Here is an 18,971-nt window from a genome sequence, read left to right as displayed (position 1 = left end):
ATACTACTTGATTTACCGAAAGGTGTATATATTATAACTTTATTGTTTTATAGTACCCCTCCTAGTTTCCATGGAACTTTGAATCTTAAAAATGGGAGTATAATTACATGTACCATCGTGACGATATTGAATCTCTTTGCGATACTTAGTTCCCATACCCATACTGAAGTCCCCAGCATTAAATTTATTCACTATAGATTTGTCTCGTTCCCAGACGTCACAAAAGGCAGCACTTTGCAATTTGTTTGGCTATATATTCAGTTTTATCAATCAAAGTTTCTTATTACTGTCTAGTAAGTTTCTAATCCTATCAGTAACTAATCTTTCCACAATCCGCATTCGATTACTCGTACCTTATTAACGTCGTTTATCCCTGTATAGTCCAGTATATATAGCGAGAATGTTTTTGTCTACGCAGGGTTTCGCCTTTTGCAGCGCCCTTTAGAGTTCAACTCAGGCCCAGGATCCTATGCTGTGCATTTCCTAAACCCCAACCGCCTACCCTACTTGGAAAAATTGAGAAACCGGTCTCATCAAAGGATTATAGCGGGTGATCTAGGGCGTGTGTCTTTGGATACGAACATTATCTCGAATATTTTGAATGAGGGACCCACCCATCCGATATCCATGGATAGAGGCCGTTTTAAATAGTTCAAACACTTCAACATGCCAATATGCAATTTTGGAGTACCTTACAAGCTCCAAAACACAAGCCGGATTAAAATACCAGGACGTTCTCAAGGCTCTGGAGGGCAACGGTATCAAAGCAATCGTGTGCTAGCCCCGAAAGCTCTGGGTTCGTTTGCAAAATGCTTAGCCTAGCATATGAACACCTCTTCCCGAAGCCTCTACCCTGCAAGACGCTAAAGGCATTAAAACGGTATGAATCTGATTTTATAAAAGCTAAGAAGCGTACGTGTTCCCTGTTTATCAGTATTTGGTAATTTATCTATACGGCCGCGTATGAATACTAGGGCTTAAACATATTTATATACATACATATCAAGCTAATCTATTTCTTCTTTATGTTTAATAGTTTGGTCCAAGAAAGTGCCAGCTGCATGGATGGATCATGCTCTCGCCTGCGAGGGCCACATAACGCCTATTCATTCCTGACGAGTGACTTCGAATTTTTTAAGCTCTTCAGGACCCTCAACCAGCAAATTTTGACAGTTTATTGTATCAAGAGCAAAGAGGTGGAAAGTGTCTACAGCTCAATTTTTGGCTTAATCCTTACTGCCTATAGTTGTCTCAAACCAGACTTCGAAAAAAAAAGGTGTAGCCCGTTTCTTTTGTAACTTATTAATCTCATTTTCTCATTTTTTCTTCTTTTTTAGTATCAGATCCGTATTATATCTGATGTTTCTGTATCCATGGCTGACATTGAGTTTAGGTAACTACACAATAGGGTTAGTGAAATATGTTATATAATTATGAGTATGTATGATTAGTCGCTGTTACCCCTGGCACATCTGAATCAGTGACGAGATTCCCACAAGATGTAGACTGGTATTCTTTTACAGCCAAGTGGGGGTCCACTTACAATTAATCCGACTTTATACCATCGCTCTTCAGTGTTTAGAGAAGTCATGAAGGATAAAGAGATGTGTGAGAATCTTCTTGAAAGGAATCGTATCGAGTCTTCTACACTATGGTGCTTGTTAGATGACTTGTGTGATTATGGTTATCTCGATTGCGAGTACGTTGACAGGTTACCGGATCCGATAACATATACGCGTATAAAAAACTCGCAGGTTACGGCCGTCTGACATTTATTATAACTGAACATCCGGAATCATTCCATTCGTACAAGTGTAACATCTGATTAAACTACCAACTGTAGTCTCAAAATTGCAAAACGTTCTCGAACAATCAACAGACTTCCATCGGCATTGACCTCATGACCGCTTTGTCCTCACCGCCCACCTCCTCCGACCGCACTTTTTTATGCCATAATCGCTAAGGATTAACGAATGATATACTATCGAACAAGAGTAGAGCGACAAAATATGCTAGAAAAAATGGCAAGCATACAGGCGAAAAACAACAACCACAAAACCTCAAGATATATATGATACAACGAGAACAATGTCCTATATAGCAGTAAGTTTTCTACGGAAGCTTCGGTGGCACAAAGACAACCATGGAAAAAGCTTTAAAAGAATAGTTCGCATCATCCAGAGACGGTGCAATCTTGGAGAATAGAAACAACCCGCCATATGCATACATTAGCGCATTTTCCAAGGCGAAGTCCTAGCTATTCCAGCATTCCCCATGTGGATCCCGGCATTACGATAGCCGAACGCCACCGATTGGTTCTCGGCTGACTGGGGGTTCTTTCGACTCAGCCTTATTCTTGACTTCCCCAACTTTTTTTTGGTGTTTCCCTGTTTTTCATTCTTTGGGGGAGGTTTCACTTTCTCAAATCATGGTTCCCACAGTACTGTTGGTCATTGAGGCGCAGGGGGCCTCTGACTCGTTCTCTTTTGACCTTAACTCATGCAGGCCCCCCGCAAAAAGTTGGCAAGGCTCAATTAGGTAGCCCTTGCTAATACAGAGTCAGTACAGATATGCACCATGCATGCATGCATGTATCCATTCATATCGCGGGTTAATAATATTATTTAAGGAAACCGATCCAAAGGATGTACGTGTGCGAGATTTCAGACGGGAACGGCTGAACAGGAATCCTTTAGATTCCATATAAGTACTTAACCTCCATAAGTACTTCCGGGTAGATACTTATTCATTTAAGATACTTAGCTAAGTATTTTATTATATCTTTAATTACTATTTTATCCAGTCGAAGACGAAGTTGAAGTCGAAATCTGTCGGAAGACAGCTGGAGTGTATTGTAATCAACTGGGAACAAATCCGTCGGCCCGAATCCGCAAATACCACGCACAACGCATCATCCGACAGTCCCGACGACAAGTCCAACACAACCATCTGGTTCCTCATTCCCGACCTCCATTCCATTCCATCCTCTCTCCTCAATCTCAACATCAACCTCAACCTCATCATCACCATCATCATCGATACCACTCCCGAAAGGAAGGACATCCATACATTATATACACAAACAAACAGCGATGGCCTGGCTAACAGCCCACCTCAAAACCCTCTTCGCCTCCAAAAGACCCAAAAACCCTCCAAAGCGCAAACCACCCACCCGCGAAGAAAAAGGCAAATACCGCGCCACAGACATCGACGACGACAACAACAACAATAATATCACCTCCTCCAATAATACCCAACCAGCATCATCATCAACTTCTTCCTTATCACCATCATCATCATCAACCACAAACTCCTCGGAAATCACAGACTCAGACCTCCTCCCCATAATCCACCACGAAGAACTCCACCTAATCCCCCAAATCCTAACCCAATTCCCAGCATTCTACCTCATCGGTCACAACCTACCTCCCGCACCGCTCCCACAAGCAAAACACCTCCTAACCTCCCCAGAATCCACAAAACAATCATTAGTCCACCCCAAAAAATCAACAGTACGAGGCTATAATCACGCAAAATCCAGCGGTAGAGAATGGTGGGATTACACACCGGATCACGGCGGAACGTTATTAACCCTCGAAGACGAGAATTTCCGATATAAAACGAAAGAATACTTTGAAAAATCGATTGAATTGTTACAAAGGATTTGTAATGAATTTAATCAAACGCTTAATGAAAATGGAGAGAAAAGGGTGGTTATACCGGAGGCTGTGATGGATGATATTGGATTCAGTACCATGCGATACTTAAGATACTCTCCCACGATTCTAGAACGACAGAATAACAACAATAATAATAATACCATTACTCAATCAAATAACGATTCAGAACCACCGGTAGCAAGCAGCAGTTCAAGCAGCCACAGTAACGGTTCCTCCAGCAGTACTAAAAATAACAACAGAAAATCCCAACAACAACAACAACAACCACAAAAAGAAGACGGCTACTCCCTCCCCAGAATGGAAGCCCACACGGACCATGGAATCCTAACCTTAATGACCTCCACCGAACCCTCAGGTCTCTACGTCTGGGACCGTAATGGCAAAATCTTCTCCGCACCACCAATATCAGGCACAGTTATGATCATTGCAGGAGACCTAATGACGCATTTCACCGCCCTAGAAGGGAAAAACATCGTTAATGACGGAAAAGATGCTATCGGTGAGGGAACAGTATTACCCAGTGTCCATGCCGTGGTGCTTCCAAAGGGTGGAGCGGAGAGGTACTCCGTTGCAGTGTTTTTGAGACCGAAGAGGGATATGGTTGTTAGTAAATATAGAGTTAAGAAAGAAGATGGAGAGATCGTGGAGGAAAATATGACGTTTGGAAAGTGGGCGGAGGAGAAAGGACAAGTTAGGGGGAGGAGATGTTGGATGGTTGGACAGGAAAGGTTATCGGGGGGACAAGACGTTTGAAGGGTTTATAATTTTTATAGTATTCTGCTGTTTGTTGGATTGATTGTATTTTTTCATCTTGATGTTTTTTGAGCCTGAATAGAGCGGATTTATTGTATATACTAAAATAATGAGTCTTCGACCTTTGTAATATCGAAGTTCTTGGAGCTGCCATCCGTCCTGGTGTAATAAATAGGATGGTCAGGTATCCCCTCCCGGCAGAAAGGAAATCTATAAAACAAAACGACAGTGATCAGAACACCCCGTAAGATAACTTCCTCATCAATGAAGTATCAATCCCAGTCCCAATCCAATACCACCATCCAAACCACCAGCAGTGAAAACCCCATAAAACCCACAAAGTCCATCCCATATATATATCCCACCATCTCACATATCATATACCACAAAAAAAAAAAGTTTTTTTGAATCCACGCATCACCCACGCCACTCCGACTCTCTACACTCAATCCACCTCGAACTCAACGGCTGCCAAGCAGACCCTCGTTTCTTACTAAGCCTGATAGCAATGGACTCATGAACCCCTCTAGTCATAAGGATTCTGACGCGATGAGCTCGTCGTTGGTGTTGATGTGGTTGCTGCTGTTGCTGTTGCCCGTTTGTACTCGTACTTGTACTTGTACTTGCATTTGCATTTCCATTTGCATTTGTACTTGCTGTTGTTGATAGACGAGGAGGGAAGGTGTGGTATGTCTTTGTGGGGGTGTTAATGTCGCATACCATTTTGAGAGAGAGAGAGAGGTGAGAGAGAGCAGGATGGAGGGATGGAGGGTGTGATGTATATTTATATAGAGATCATGTGATGATGACGATGATGAGGTCGGGTGATGATGGTGATGATGGATGAATGGCTGAGGAGGAGGATGAACAGGAGGTTGAGGAGGTGTGGTATTTTACCCCAACCAACGCATTTTTCAAAAAAAAATAAAAGATTGTATTCCATTAACAGTTCAATACAGCCTAAAGACCAATGCAAAAGTCTAAATCCCATCAACATCAACCCCAATAGCCTCCAATCCATCCTTACACCTTCTATACTCATCCTCCACCAGCGCCATATCAAATCTAAGCAAATCCGCATTCGCCAATTCGCCTTCAATCCTAAACACCCCTCCATTCTTCATAGTCCTAAACATATCCTCCGTCCACTTCAATTCCATAATCTTCCCCACCCTATTAACCACAGGTTTAGAAAGAGAATATCTACTATTCTCACTAGGTATCCCAACCCTTCCTCTCCCATTCTGTTGTCCCACAATCTTCAACCTCATCCATGATCTTTCACCCTCCTTATCATCATCATACGGATTGCCAATCCCCTCCAACCAGCTCCAAACACTTCTATTACGATTCATAAACATCTTCCCACATCCCCCATTATTATTATTATTACTCCCTTCAAACGAAGTAGGTGGTTCGAACCCAAAAAGTCCAATATCTTCTCCTCCTCCTCCACCGAAGACGTTACAAATTGCTAGTGGCGTGTAAATTACATTTTGTAGTGTAACTATCGCTACACCTCGGTTTGTGATAATGGGGAGATCGACGCTACCGCCTCCCGTGACGGTATCGCCTTGGTTTGTCATGGCGTTGAAGCTAAAGAATGTTTTAAACCAGCTAGCGTTGTTAGTGCTATGGACGTGGGTTGTTGGGGAGAGGATCCAGTTGGTTTTGAAGTCGTCTTCGAAGGGGAGGAGACGGTATTGGATGGCTCGGTGGCGGGGGTTGTAGGCTCCGCTAATATATATTTTTTTTGTTAGTATTATCAATGCATCATTAAAAGGGGCTAAATAATGGAGGGGAGGGGGCGTACGATTTCGGAATGATTGTTTGATCTGTCATGTCTAGAGGTTCGATTTCTATCTCCATATCGTTCATGAGGTTAGGATCGATATCCAACAGTCTAAATACCAAATCGTCAGTTGGTTTTATAAAACCTCCACTCATAATATATAAACAAAAAACATACTCTTCTTCCTCAGCATTCAGATCATCAAGACTAAAACTATTCCCCCCAAGAACTCTCGCCACCTCCGCTAGATTCTCGGCAGCATTGGGCGCCCCCATAAGAACTTTAAGAAGTGTGGGTCCCACCGCTCTTTCAGTCGGGTTTGAGATGTTAAAACCATGTTGAGTAAGGAAATTAGCTTCGCTTTGGAAGACTCTTATCATGTATGAAACTTCGGTTGCTGTGTAAGTTGGTGGTGTGATTTTGGTGGTGGTTGTCGTGGGAGTAGTGAAAGTATCGGTGGTGTCAAGAAGAGGAGGAGAAAAGAGAGCTTCTAGTGATGGTGATCGTTCCATGATCGATTGCGTATTTATTATAGTATCGTATAAGTCAGTATATTTGTTTATGTGAGGAAGTATAAAGGTGAGTGAAGTTTGGTCAATGGATGTCTTTAGGTACTATGGTAGTATTAGTGAAGTATTGTGAGTGGCCGTCGAGGTATCGATATCGATGCTTTTGAGGGAGAGATTTCTAGTTTTTGATTCCTTTGTTTTGAATAGTAGTACTAGTATGGTATTTGTTTTAGCATACCTAGGATTATGGGCTATATTTTATATACCTTATAGATATATGTGGGATAATTTGTTATGTATGTGGGTAATCATATGATCCGCACGATCTTGTAGCTCAGTCACTGATATGTTCTTGTATATATATGAGAATTAGTCTAGCTATTATTCATTTAATCTAATCTAACCTAAAAATGAACTGAAGAGTTAAGAGAGAAAAGGTAGTCTGGTGGAGGAGAAAAGGGAGCGCTAAAAAGAAGAAGAGGAGGGGAAAGCCAAGACGGGAGACAGAAAAGAGAAGAGAAGAAACCTACATCTACTCCGAGGGGACAACTTAATTACAGAAATACAAAAGAGTCTAATAAAAATTCTGATCGTAAAGCAAAATAACTGCAAACTCCAAGTTCTTCCGGATCCACCCCTATTCGACCGTAAATCTTTTGCAACCCGCGATCAAAAAAGAAATAATAGAAAAGACAGTAATAGAAAAGGAAAAAGATAGAAGAAGGGAAAACAAACAAGACCTTGGAGGAAAGAAGTATTAAAACGGAAACCTGCCACTAGCATCAACCAACCCCGCCGCCTCCGCCTGAATATACCGCTGAGTTATCATCTGAAGTTCTTGCTCAACCGACATCTCAGCAGTCATATCAGCACCCATTTCAATATCATCCATTTCCATAACTTGTCCCCCGAGATTAACATCCGTCATAATATCATCTCCTCCTCCTTGGCTATTCATCCAATCCTTCAAAGCTTCGTAGTAGTGGTACGATCGTAGGTCTGGCGTTGAAGCTCGGCTCGGAGGTCGATGGGATATAATTTTCGAGTACTCTTCTTGAAGAGCTCTGTTCTTATAAGCTTTGTATTTGTTCCATAACTTTCGCAATCTTTGCCGCTGTCGCAAATATTCCGATCGAGTTAATTTCGATAGGCGTTTGTGGGTGTTCACGAAAGCAGGTTGGAGACTTAGGTAAAGGACAGGACCCCGGGCGTCCGCTACTTGGCAGATATCTTCCAAGATCACTACAATACTGTGACAATATTCAAGGGCATGGGATTCAACGAATATCCCATGCCCTTTGATAAGTATCTCCAAAGATGTTCCAAAATCTCCAGTACGGGAGCAAGCGATACCCAAACTAAACATACAGATTGCGACAGCGGTGGATAGATAGTCTGTTTGATCATCACAAGTCCGGAGCCCCATGGGACGTTCGAAAGTTGCAAGACAATTCTGCAAAGAGCTTTTAAGCTTCGTGGCAGCTGAGGAGCAAAGAACGCTAGCTAAATTCCACAACGCCCCGAATATATCGATAAAACCTATGCTCGCAGCAAAATTCTGGCAACAATAATGAACATTGTATCCAATCTTTGACACCAGCTTGTCGAGAGCTTCTCTGTCACCGTCGCTAGGATTTTTATTTCTTGCTATCAGCTCAGCGTCATGAATGTGCTGTTTGACCAGAATTGGATGGGACTCTCCATAGCAACGGGATAGACGCTCCAATACCCTATCTCTCCCTGAGCATATATCAAGCATAGAATAACTAGAATTCCAGATGTATGTGTTGTCTCCCATTCCGATTTCTTCGAAGATTTTAATTGAGTGATCGGCCAATGGTGACAGACGATCCCCGAAAAATTCGAAATCGTAACTAGCAAACACAAAGAAAGCACTGTCGATTGAGATGGCCGTGAGGAAGCTTCGAGGTCCATATTCGAGTATGGACCGGGGGAGATGAATTATATGCTCCGTAAAGGCATTGTGATCGACAGCAATGAGATCATCAAATGAATCTTCAGAATTCGCCACGAAATATAAAAATAGTCTTTCAACACAGAGAATAAGGTCTTCTCCATCTGGATCTTCCACTTTCTCCTTTTCCTTTTCCTCCTGTTGACCTGACTGCTGATCGTCTATATTGTTTCCTTGAAGAATATTCAAGCAAACTTCATATGGCAGATGGAGCCCGTGTTGCTCTTCATTTTCTCTTGAGGCCATATTGCTCGCTTCTTTCGGCGAAAATCCCCTCATTATGTATACTTGCATTCTGTCGATCATATCGTTGGCGGTATTCTCCCAGTTGCAGATAAATGCTTCGTATTTATGCTCGTATCGTCGGGCATACCATCGAAGCATCGGGCTATCCCAATCGAGCATCTCCTCTTTTGAATCATCGTCAGAATAGTAATCAGAATCATCATCCCAAAGTTCGTATTCGCTATCGAATTCGCTGGTAATGGACTCCACTAGATCGTCATCCATATCTATCTCTCCAGTATCTTGGGTCCCCAGAGCTTTAAGTCCTCTAGTAATGATCTCTTTTAGCTGTTCGTCTGTTTCCCCTGAGCTGTGGGGGTTGGGTCTGGTGAGTTCTTCGTCTGGTTGATCGAGTGCCATGAATTCTTCCTCTTCCTCTTGCTCGTCTTCTTCCTCGTCTCCAATCTCATCTCCGTCTTCATTCGTTTTTCTGGCTTCGCCGAAGGGAATCTTTATATCGTCATCGATGATAGTTGTATCGGGATGGTCACCAGAATCTCTCACTTGAGAGCTCCCCGGGCCATCATTTGGCCTCGCTGCAAGAATTTGCTCTTCAGTTGGAGTATTTCTTTCCTCTCTCCCAGTACTTGCACCTGGAGTAGGAGTACACAATTCCATGCCGACGGGATCTGGTTCAAGACCTGATTCAAACCACGTATTAACATATGATCATTCAAGAAAAATGCAAAGCCGCCCAGTAAAGTCAAAATTTGGATTTAACTAACCTGTTCTGTCCGGCATATTCAGTATCTCATCAATATTATCTTCAATCAATCTTTTGCCCCGCCCCCTGAGCGTAACCTTCACTCGAGCGTCTGCTTTCCCTACTCGATATCTTTCCTTCACGACTTTCTGGATATGAGCTTTGCGGCTCTTGGTAAGATTTGCTTTCGACGCACCCCATTTTTCGAGGGCTCTTTTGAGGCGAGACTCTCTATGACAATAAAATTTAAAATTAGATCAACTGTTCTATACTCTTAGACCACAATTGAGACACTTACCCAAAATCCACCCCCATTTGGTTCTTGAGAGCACGAAGAATGGCCTTGTGGCGTTCTCCAGCTCTAAAACGTGCTAGTATGAACCCTTTGTATTGTTCAAGATCTTTTATTTTATTATAGACCCGAGTGGGCTTGTTGGGTTGGTTTTCGATGACCATGACTTGATTGTTCATTGTTGTGACCGGTTGGGCTTTTCAGCCTTGTGAGGGGTATTATACAGTATACTAGTATCGAACTGTATCTCAAAAACTATAATAATATAATGATGATAGTGTAGAAGTTGTTTACAAAGCCTTCTTTAGCGTATCGATGTCTGTTGAATTTCAATGTCGAAGCAGGGAACTCGTCGCCTTATTTATAAACTTCAACTCTTTCTCAAGCTGCACTCACTGCATCATTCAATCGTGAAAAATGCAGCTCAACAGCTCACATCCAAGCACAAGGCTGCATACCGCCATCTCCAACACCCTTGCTCCTCTCCACCAATAACCTCATCCCACACCTGATAACATCTAGTCCTTCGGTTATAATTCCCATCTCTAAAGAATGGACTTTTCTAACCAATCAAAACCCCAAAAAAAGTCCATTTTTTGGAAAAGTTGGCAGGAATAGCCTTCAGCCGCAGGAGCCTGCGTTCTCGATCCTGTTTGCAATGGTGGAGTTTCATGTTTCATGTACGCGTCGTTCGCTGCGCTCCGCCTGACCCTCGTTTTTCCTGTGTAACCCGTGAGTACATCCAAAATTCTTTCCGGTTCGCGTCTTAGAATTTCTCTCCGTTCGGGAAAACCCAAGACTGAAAGCGTATGCTGTAAAAAATCATAGCTTCCAGAAGCTTTTCTCATCCCTCCCCTTTCCCGTCATCATCCTTTTCCCCCATCAAGAAATAACACACTCCCTCCCCCGTTCCCTCTCCCTCGTCCTCCCCCAAAGCCCAGCTTGAGCCTGAACATCCAAACACCTCCAATAAAACTCATCCCGTCGCTCAACACTATCCACTTCTCTAAATAACCTTTCCAGATCGATATCTATTTCAGGAATAGTATTGATTCCACTGCCGTTTGTGTTGTGGTAGTTGATACTACCATGGATATCGATGAAATTGGCGGCTCGGTGGTAATCGAGGCCATAGTTTAACATTATAAATTTTAGAAGTGGAGAGGCGTGGGGAGGTGGACAGGGGTGGATCTTTTGCGGGAGGAGGTGGGAGGCGCAGACCATTTTTGTGGTAGGTTGATGAGGATGGACCAACACAGTTTCGTGAGGAAGTATTTGAGTTGATGGTTGACGTGATGGGGCGAGATGAGTTAAACAGACCAGACCAGACCAGAGATAGCAGAAGGGATATACTCGTATCATATACCCTCATGAATACTTCTAATAAGCATCCAAGATGGCTGGTTTAAACAGCGGACGTTTATCCTGAATAAGACTTGACGTGGTGGAGTCGATGGGGTTGGCGCATTGGTGCGGAGGGTAGGTTGATGCTGACCTCAACGCCAACACTTTCTGGAATTGGTGTCATAAACCCCCGTACAAAGACGCAGTATTAGGTATATAATACGAGTATCATATTGATATAATACCCACTACATTTCCTTAAAGTTTGTGAGTATGAGGTGGGGAATATAGTATAAGTGGGTACATATATTAATTTCGAATTATACACCGCGGACTGGTGCGGAATATATCTGTCAATACTTACGAGGGCTAACCATCTTGGTTAGAAGTGGTGCTAGACGTCGGCTGGTTAGTCAACAAGTAGCTTTTAAGTCATATCGGCAGTTGTATCGTAAATATAGTACCCGATTGTTTCGGTTTGGTGTAACGTAAAGACCTTTTATGTAGCACTCATTTTTGGAGTTTTCTTGGTATTTTATAATGTTTATTGCCGCTGAGCTGTTGAATATCTAAATTTATTTATATTAACTAGCTGCTTGGTTAATTTCTCTGTTTCTTGATAGTCTGACGGCTGATTGGCGAGTATCTTCATGTACTATATTCAATATTTACTTCATCGATATATTTTAACAATACTCTAATTGCTAACTCGTTGCTAATAAATAAATAGTCCGAACCCGAAAACCTAGTCCATGGCTTTAAGAATAACAATCAAAAAAATCTTTGATTTTTATGTCAAGACTTGATGAAGCCCTCCTGGACGGTGTTTTAATTAAAAATATAAGCAAGAAAAAATTTTCTTGTTCGAAGAATTAGCGCTTTTAAGATCAACTATAGCTATAGACTCTCACATGTTCGAAATTCGAGTCTGGATTTCCGTCGGATCATAAATTTAATAGTCGATCCTTGACATCCAGCAGCTCACCGAGTACCGGGGAATCCCCTTAGTAGCAGAAACGAGGCTGTCTAACAGCTCTAAAAGATGTGGGATCCAAGTCGTTAGTCAGCGTCTGGTGAGCTGGTTGAGGTATATATCGCAGGTTTCACTTATTTCGGTATGCGTACGCTTACCCCACAACGAAATTTTTTTGGGGGATTTATTTTCATTTTCATCATGAAGAATCTGAGCTAATAGGTAGCTTCGTAATGTGTAAGAAATGGAATCATCTCTACAATAGCTCTTGGAAAAAAGATTTAGAATTGAGGGAAGAGACTAGGTTAATCGAATCGGGTCGGGATAAAGGCTAAACTAATTAATTTTTCTTCCTATCTGGTCAATTTGCCATTTCGGGAATGGTTACACAAGCTTGATCACAACACAACTCAACGATGTTTCTGAGGGGAAAAATCCAACAAAGCGGCCTCCCGTGATCGTGATCGTGAGGCGTGACGTTCTTGCATTCTTCCAAATTCATGGCAAAGTTATTCGCTAATCTCCTAGTCAAGCTATTTATGAAGTAAGAATGATAAAGCTGCTATTTGTGTAAAAGTTACTATCTATATACGTGATATCTTTTTCCATGAGTGCTGTGTTATTTTCAGTATAGGGTTAAGCGGACGCAATTTTAATTTGATAGCCGACGAACAACAACCTCGTTCTCAGGACCATGCGAACAAGGGATCTTCCGCTAGTATATCGATATAGCAAAATTTCATAAAAATTTTCACTCTGATAGGGCATGATATGATATTATGACCTTGAATCTACAGAAAATCAGAGGCAGTAAGAACCCAGGCACAATATAAGCCATTGGACCCCTTCCCACTCTCCTTAAACCTCCTCAAGTATATACTCATCCCGAAGTTGATACTACGGTTCATTCCAGTACCATAAAAAACACATAGGAGAAAGAGCTTGTCATATTTCGTCTTTCAGCATATAAATTTTTTTTAATATGGCGTCCTTCCAGATCCCAGGCCGTATCAGGTCTATGGCATCAGCAGGACTACTAGCCTTTATTCTCTCTTCTCCAGGGGCTCTAGCTCAAGAATCCTCAGCAACTAGTACTACCACATTATTCTCTACAGTCGGTAACACCCGGACCGTGACTTCCTACCTTGGAGATTGCGCGACATGGCAGGGACTGCCCCTTTGCAACCAAGTCACATTCGGACCTATGACTTCCGGTGCAAATACCGGAACAGCGACTTCATCGGCCAGTTTGGTGAGCAGCACGTTCGCTGGACAATCTGGAGTTCCATTTGTCCTCAGCGGAAAAGGAGACTTTGTGGATAGTTATTTCAAGTTCGATGATAACACCGGTGCGGTCGTTATGGCCGGACTCGCGGAGCAGAGATTCGTGGCTCTTGTGTTGGATCAAAGTGGGCCCGGTCTTTTGCAAAACTCCCAGTATTTGGACGAACTGGTGTTCTTGCGTTACAACGAGACTATCAAAAATCTTCTGCCGGATGAAGACCCAGTTATTACAAACTTGGTAAGAAAAGTACAACACGACGCTACTGCGAATGTACTTCGCACCGACTACGAAACAACTTTTTACTGGAATTCAAGTACCAATCAACCCGGTTTAGTCAAAAACACTATCGACTGGAAATTCTACATCGCTTTACCCAGCTCAGGTAGAGCGAAGAGAAGAGGAATGCCATTATTCAACAAGCGACAGGAGACATCTTATGATATCTACATGTTGCCGATAAATGTTACAATCCCTCCTGGAAGTGCTTTCGTACCCATTGATTTCGCCGCAGAAGAAGCTCAGGGATTCCCTAGCAGTCTTTTCAGCTCCCTTCCTCCGTTTGCTACGTCCACCGCAACAACTGGTATAGATACTGCTTCTGACACTACCGCTACTGGGACAAATACAAGTGGAGGTACCGGAACCAATGGCGGTACAACAGCCACTGGAGGTACTGATACAGGTACAGGAACAGCCACTGGTACAGGAGGTACCCGTACCGGTACTGGTACGGGAACAGGAACCGATACCGCTACTGAAACGGGAACAGAGACTTCGGATTCCAATGGTCCATCCGGATCCGGGACTGGTACCGGTGCTGGTACGGGTGCCGGCACGAGAACGAACGGGGGCACCGGCACCGGTGGCTTTATACCTACGACGGATGCATACGAAATCATTACCAAATACACCCTTCAAGCATATTGTACTGCTCTTTTGTCGTACTTCTCACAGACCACGACGGAGTACGATACCAGAACAGATTCTTTTACCACAACAATTCCACGATTCTCATATACAACTACTATATACACCGAAACTACCCAATACCCAAGTTATACCACTGTCACGTATGGTGACATCAATAGAGGTCCAATTGGCAGGCGGATGATGAATAGAGCAGGTGATGGGTACGCAGTTGATGCAGAGGAAAACCCCCATAGAAAGCGCAAAGTTATCAGCGCTTTACGTGCAAGAGAAGTACCAGATCAACTACTGCCCTATCCGACTAACGCCATCGTTTCTGCTTGCGAAAGAGCCGCCACATCACCCACGGAATTTGCCCTAGCTGTTTCAACTGAAGTTATTGACGAGACTGAGACCGTAACTACAAATTGGGCTACATCGTTTACTACCTATGCCACGACAGCATATGTCACACGAGATCTACAGCCTGTGACAATCAGCACCATCGGTCATGGTTCCTACACAATGGCACGTGTTGACAAATCTACTAATTCATACAGTGGAAAGTATATTGAATCAAATAGTGGTGTTGGTGCTTACCCTTATATTAAAGACACCACAGACAATACCAGATGGACACCGTATTACAATTACGCGTCGGGGAAAAACTTGGCTGGTATGAACATCGCGAATGGTAGGCGCACTGTTTGGCTTGCCGGTGTCAGGAGCAAATTTCCAGGCAGTACAGACATCGCCGATTGGAAACTTGTCATGCAAGATGGTTCCAATTACTCACCTGGCGGAAATGAAGTTGCTATTGTGTGGTCCTATAATAGCGAGAGGTTGCTTCTTACGCCGGATACAGATTTTATTCCCGTCCCTGAGGCCAATGGCGCTAAAGTGGTGATGAGCTTTTTCGTCTGTAAGCCGGCAGGTCAGACTACTGATCAACTTTACCTTGGGCCCCCCGATTTCTTGACCTTTACTGGATCTACCGCTGCCGGTTGCGCTAATACTGGACAAGATTCTTGGCAGGCTAAATACCCGTGAGCGAGGGAGCTTGGTCTTCATACCTATTTATCACTTTTTTGTGCTCTTTCATTATTTTATTTCGATCTGCATTATTTGTCAAAATTTCGAAGTCCTGGTCACACCTACTTTGTTCGATGTGGTAATATTTAATAGATAATACACATATATATATACCTTTAGAAATTGAGGTTGGAGACTTGATCGTCGTCATATATATATATACTTCTAAGATTATATAGGTTTTTAGTGTTGCCACTCGCTGTTTATGTTGTTCTGTATATATTATATTCTATTCATGGATATTAGGGTTGTGTATCAAAATGTTATTAATATATTCTCTCTTCTACGCAAAGAGTTAGTCTAGTCTCTGGGATAGCATGGGCTATTCCATTGTTGACCAACTCGTCCAGTTAGATGTACACCGTGACTTGATGAACAGTAGGTAACTGGAAACGGTGAATAGTTTCATGATGAGGCTCAGATGTTACCTGGGAATGAGGGGGTTAGAATCAAAACGTAAAAGCTGAAGGACTATCATCAGTCTGGAACGGAATGTATCTATACATATCTTAAAATGTGAAGTGGATAAAAAGATACTAAAAAAGGGGGCCGAAAAACATATGTGAACATCAAAATGGCACCTTGCATAAGCACCTCTCAACCTCACTTGCCGGTACGATTTTATATCAACCCAAATTCTAGTTAGCCGTTAATATACTTACCAACTAGGTCATTTTTTGGTATGATAACATATCCTCCCTTTACGATATATATACCCTTTTATAAATTACTAACGTCAATACAATAGTACTGTGTAACACATCCGGTAGGTAGATACTACGCGAGACTGGTGCCCTACTGCTCGGCTCTCAGAGCTCGGGATTAGATCTAATAGGAAACCAAGTAGACGAGATTGGAGATAATCCGTATTATAATATACAATGCTCCCATAGAGCTAGCTAATATTGCCATTTAGGTAACAAGGCTTCTAAACCATTGGATAACCCCCTTCCATACCTCAGATTCCTTCTCATATTCAGAATCCGACCAACTTCCTGCTCGAAGTGCACTGACAGCAATACACCCAATAGGACGCTTAACCTTTCCATCAATCTGTAGCCTATCGAAATACTCTCTCAACTTCATAAACCTTCTCTCTGCACCCTCCAAGTCAGCTTTATTCCCAACGACCATCCAAGGTTTTTCACTAATCCCTTCCTCGGGTTTGACGTCATCTTCGAATTCCTCGCTCAGCTTGATAACGACACCCATTTCTTCCTCGTCTTCTTTTCTCATACGCTCTTCTTCTCTTAATCTTCTTTCCTCCTCTGCTGCTTCCAGTCTTTGAACTTCTCTCATCTTCTCGTATTCCATGATATCTCTCCAGAGTCCCTCCACTTGCTTAACAGGATCGAAGCCCAAGTCGACCACAAATACTAACCCCCTAGCTCTCTCCACATGTCTAAGGAAATCCCACCCTAGACCTTTATTCTCTCCAGCATCCTTCACTAGTCCAGGAATATCTGCAACCGTAAATCTCTCCCTTCCAGCTTCTCCATCCTCAGCTCCAAACAGAGTATCACCAGTCCCCAGTCCCTTATCCAAGACTACAGTCCCCATATTAGGCTTCAAAGTCGTAAAAGCCCAGTTCCCAACTCTAGCTCTACTCCCAGTGATACACCTTAACAAACTACTCTTCCCCACATTCGGTCTCCCCACAAGTCCCACATCGGCCAATAACTTCAACTCCAATTGAATCTTCATCGTAGAACCCTTCGACCCTTTGGTAGCCCACATAGGTCTCCTCAAATCCTTTGTAATAAAGTTCGGATTCCCATAACCCCCAGCACCACCTTTCAACAAAAGTATAGGTTCCATAGTCCTTTTCTTCCCCCCAATACCCCTTTCGCCACCATCACCACCATTACTGTCATTCTCCTCCTTCGAAAAATCGACTTTAAAAACCTCCGGTTGTGACATATCCTTCCTTATCGGTTTCCTCGGCGGCCAATGCGGTGAATTCATGTTCATAGCAAGACTTAACGGATAATGAATATATTCACTCCCCGGATCGTCAACATTACTCTTCGCAAACCTTCTAGGAATCCTTTTCTTCCTTCTCATCTTCTTCTTCAATATCTCCGCAGGATCCTGGTCCGTCCTCCCATCATGTGCATTCTTCACAATAAACTCCTCCCCTTCCTCTCCCTCTTGCTCCCCCATCTGTCCCTCATAATACACCTCCCCATCACCACCACCACCATCATCATCAAAATACTCTTCTTCCCCCAAAACTTCAGAAGGTAACGGTCTCCCATCAACCCCCCTCTCCAAAACTCTAACAATAGTCCCCCTAGGAACCTTCAACACCACATCCTCCCCTCTAGCTCCATTCCTAGCCCCACCGAGTCCATTACTCCCCCTCCCAGCCTTCACAATCTTCATTCTTGATAATTTATGAAGACTACCGATTTGCTCGTCAAGAGTGATATAAACATCTCCACCATCCCCACCGTCTCCACCGTTAGGTGGTCCATGAGAAACGAACTTCTCGCGAAGGAATGAAACACAGCCGTTCCCGCCGGAACCGGAGGTTAGTGTTAGCGAGAGGGTGTCGAGAAACGGAGGTGTTCGGTGGTCGGTTGCGAGGTTTGTTTGGGATTGTGGAGTTGCCGTGGTGGGGGTTGTGAGCGTGGGTAGTTCGGATTCGAGGAGGGATCGGGCGGTTGAAGGTGTTAATGTGGATTTTTGACGGATGAGACGGATGAAGAGTCGACGGGAGGAGTGGGGGTACAGGAAGGGGAGAAGGGTGGTTGGAGGCATTTTCATGCCGTTGAAAATGAAGAGAGTGTGCCTATAATAATGGTATGTGGTATCATGGATTGGTAAAGTTTTAAGAGGTTGAAGATAGTCTCGAGGCTCGGAGATAAAAGTTTAGCGTCGGTAAATTTTCCTTGTTGGAAATTTTCGTTGTCAACGCAGAAAATTCGAACTTCACGAAGAAAGTGGCAAATGACCTTTAGGGGAAGTGGAGAGTTCGTTCAAAATGATAACTTTTAATATTCTATTCTATGCAAGTTCGTTCTATCTACAGATGACGGTATTTCGGTGATGGTTTCAGTACTTTTGTAAAGTGGAATAGTCAATATAAACATCACTCTCCCGAACCTAATCTATATAATACAAGACGAATAAAAGGTATACTACAAAAGGACAAAGGATAGAAAAACAACAGAAAAGCCACAGAAAGAAACCCCTATTGAGACTCGACATTAAAAGAAAGAGACCATAGATCGTGGAGAATATACCCGAAACCCCCAAAAGCGAAGAAAGAAGCCCCATTTTATGCGTGTTCTTGTAGTTTTCGTTGGCAATCGGTAGCGTATCCGTGAGCGAGGGAATGATCAGGGAAGATATGTACAATTTAATAAGTGTTCCGTAG

General features: G+C 43.0%; 7 protein-coding genes across 7 annotated transcripts; 2 read left to right on the top strand and 5 right to left on the bottom strand.

Annotated features, from left to right (window-relative positions):
- Positions 1-3,092: 3,092 nt before the first annotated feature.
- On the top strand, positions 3,093-4,433 carry AOL_s00140g110 (uncharacterized protein; the record flags this gene model as incomplete). The annotated part of the gene is made up of 1 exon (XM_011127351.1): positions 3,093-4,433. The coding sequence occupies one exon, from the start codon at positions 3,093-3,095 to the stop codon at positions 4,431-4,433; it is 1,341 nt and encodes a 446-aa protein (XP_011125653.1).
- Positions 4,434-4,850: 417 nt separating this feature from the next.
- On the bottom strand, positions 4,851-5,156 carry AOL_s00140g109 (uncharacterized protein; the record flags this gene model as incomplete). The annotated part of the gene is made up of 1 exon (XM_011127350.1): positions 4,851-5,156. One exon carries the CDS (start codon positions 5,154-5,156, stop codon positions 4,851-4,853), a length of 306 nt encoding a protein of 101 aa, XP_011125652.1.
- A 257-nt stretch (positions 5,157-5,413) lies between these two features.
- Positions 5,414-6,737, bottom strand: AOL_s00140g108 (uncharacterized protein; the record flags this gene model as incomplete). Its single annotated transcript, XM_011127349.1, has 3 exons — positions 5,414-6,170; positions 6,247-6,336; positions 6,403-6,737. 3 exons carry the CDS (start codon positions 6,735-6,737, stop codon positions 5,414-5,416), a joined length of 1,182 nt encoding a protein of 393 aa, XP_011125651.1.
- Positions 6,738-7,491: 754 nt separating this feature from the next.
- AOL_s00140g107 (uncharacterized protein) lies at positions 7,492-10,168 on the bottom strand (the record flags this gene model as incomplete). Its single annotated transcript, XM_011127348.1, has 3 exons — positions 7,492-9,635; positions 9,720-9,928; positions 9,996-10,168. The coding sequence occupies 3 exons, from the start codon at positions 10,166-10,168 to the stop codon at positions 7,492-7,494; spliced, it is 2,526 nt and encodes an 841-aa protein (XP_011125650.1).
- A 703-nt stretch (positions 10,169-10,871) lies between these two features.
- AOL_s00140g106 (uncharacterized protein) lies at positions 10,872-11,213 on the bottom strand (the record flags this gene model as incomplete). Its single annotated transcript, XM_011127347.1, has 1 exon — positions 10,872-11,213. The coding sequence occupies one exon, from the start codon at positions 11,211-11,213 to the stop codon at positions 10,872-10,874; it is 342 nt and encodes a 113-aa protein (XP_011125649.1).
- A 2,075-nt stretch (positions 11,214-13,288) lies between these two features.
- Positions 13,289-15,547, top strand: AOL_s00140g105 (uncharacterized protein; the record flags this gene model as incomplete). Its single annotated transcript, XM_011127346.1, has 1 exon — positions 13,289-15,547. The coding sequence occupies one exon, from the start codon at positions 13,289-13,291 to the stop codon at positions 15,545-15,547; it is 2,259 nt and encodes a 752-aa protein (XP_011125648.1).
- Positions 15,548-16,501: 954 nt separating this feature from the next.
- AOL_s00140g104 (uncharacterized protein) lies at positions 16,502-18,352 on the bottom strand (the record flags this gene model as incomplete). The annotated part of the gene is made up of 1 exon (XM_011127345.1): positions 16,502-18,352. The coding sequence occupies one exon, from the start codon at positions 18,350-18,352 to the stop codon at positions 16,502-16,504; it is 1,851 nt and encodes a 616-aa protein (XP_011125647.1).
- Positions 18,353-18,971: the final 619 nt, after the last annotated feature.

This window comes from Orbilia oligospora (assembly GCF_000225545.1).
Source record: "Orbilia oligospora ATCC 24927 unplaced genomic scaffold scaffold00140, whole genome shotgun sequence".
In the NCBI taxonomy this organism is placed as follows: Eukaryota; Fungi; Ascomycota; class Orbiliomycetes; order Orbiliales; family Orbiliaceae; genus Orbilia; species Orbilia oligospora.
Note: the sequence above shows the minus strand (reverse complement) of the source record. Positions and strands in the feature narration are given on the sequence as shown.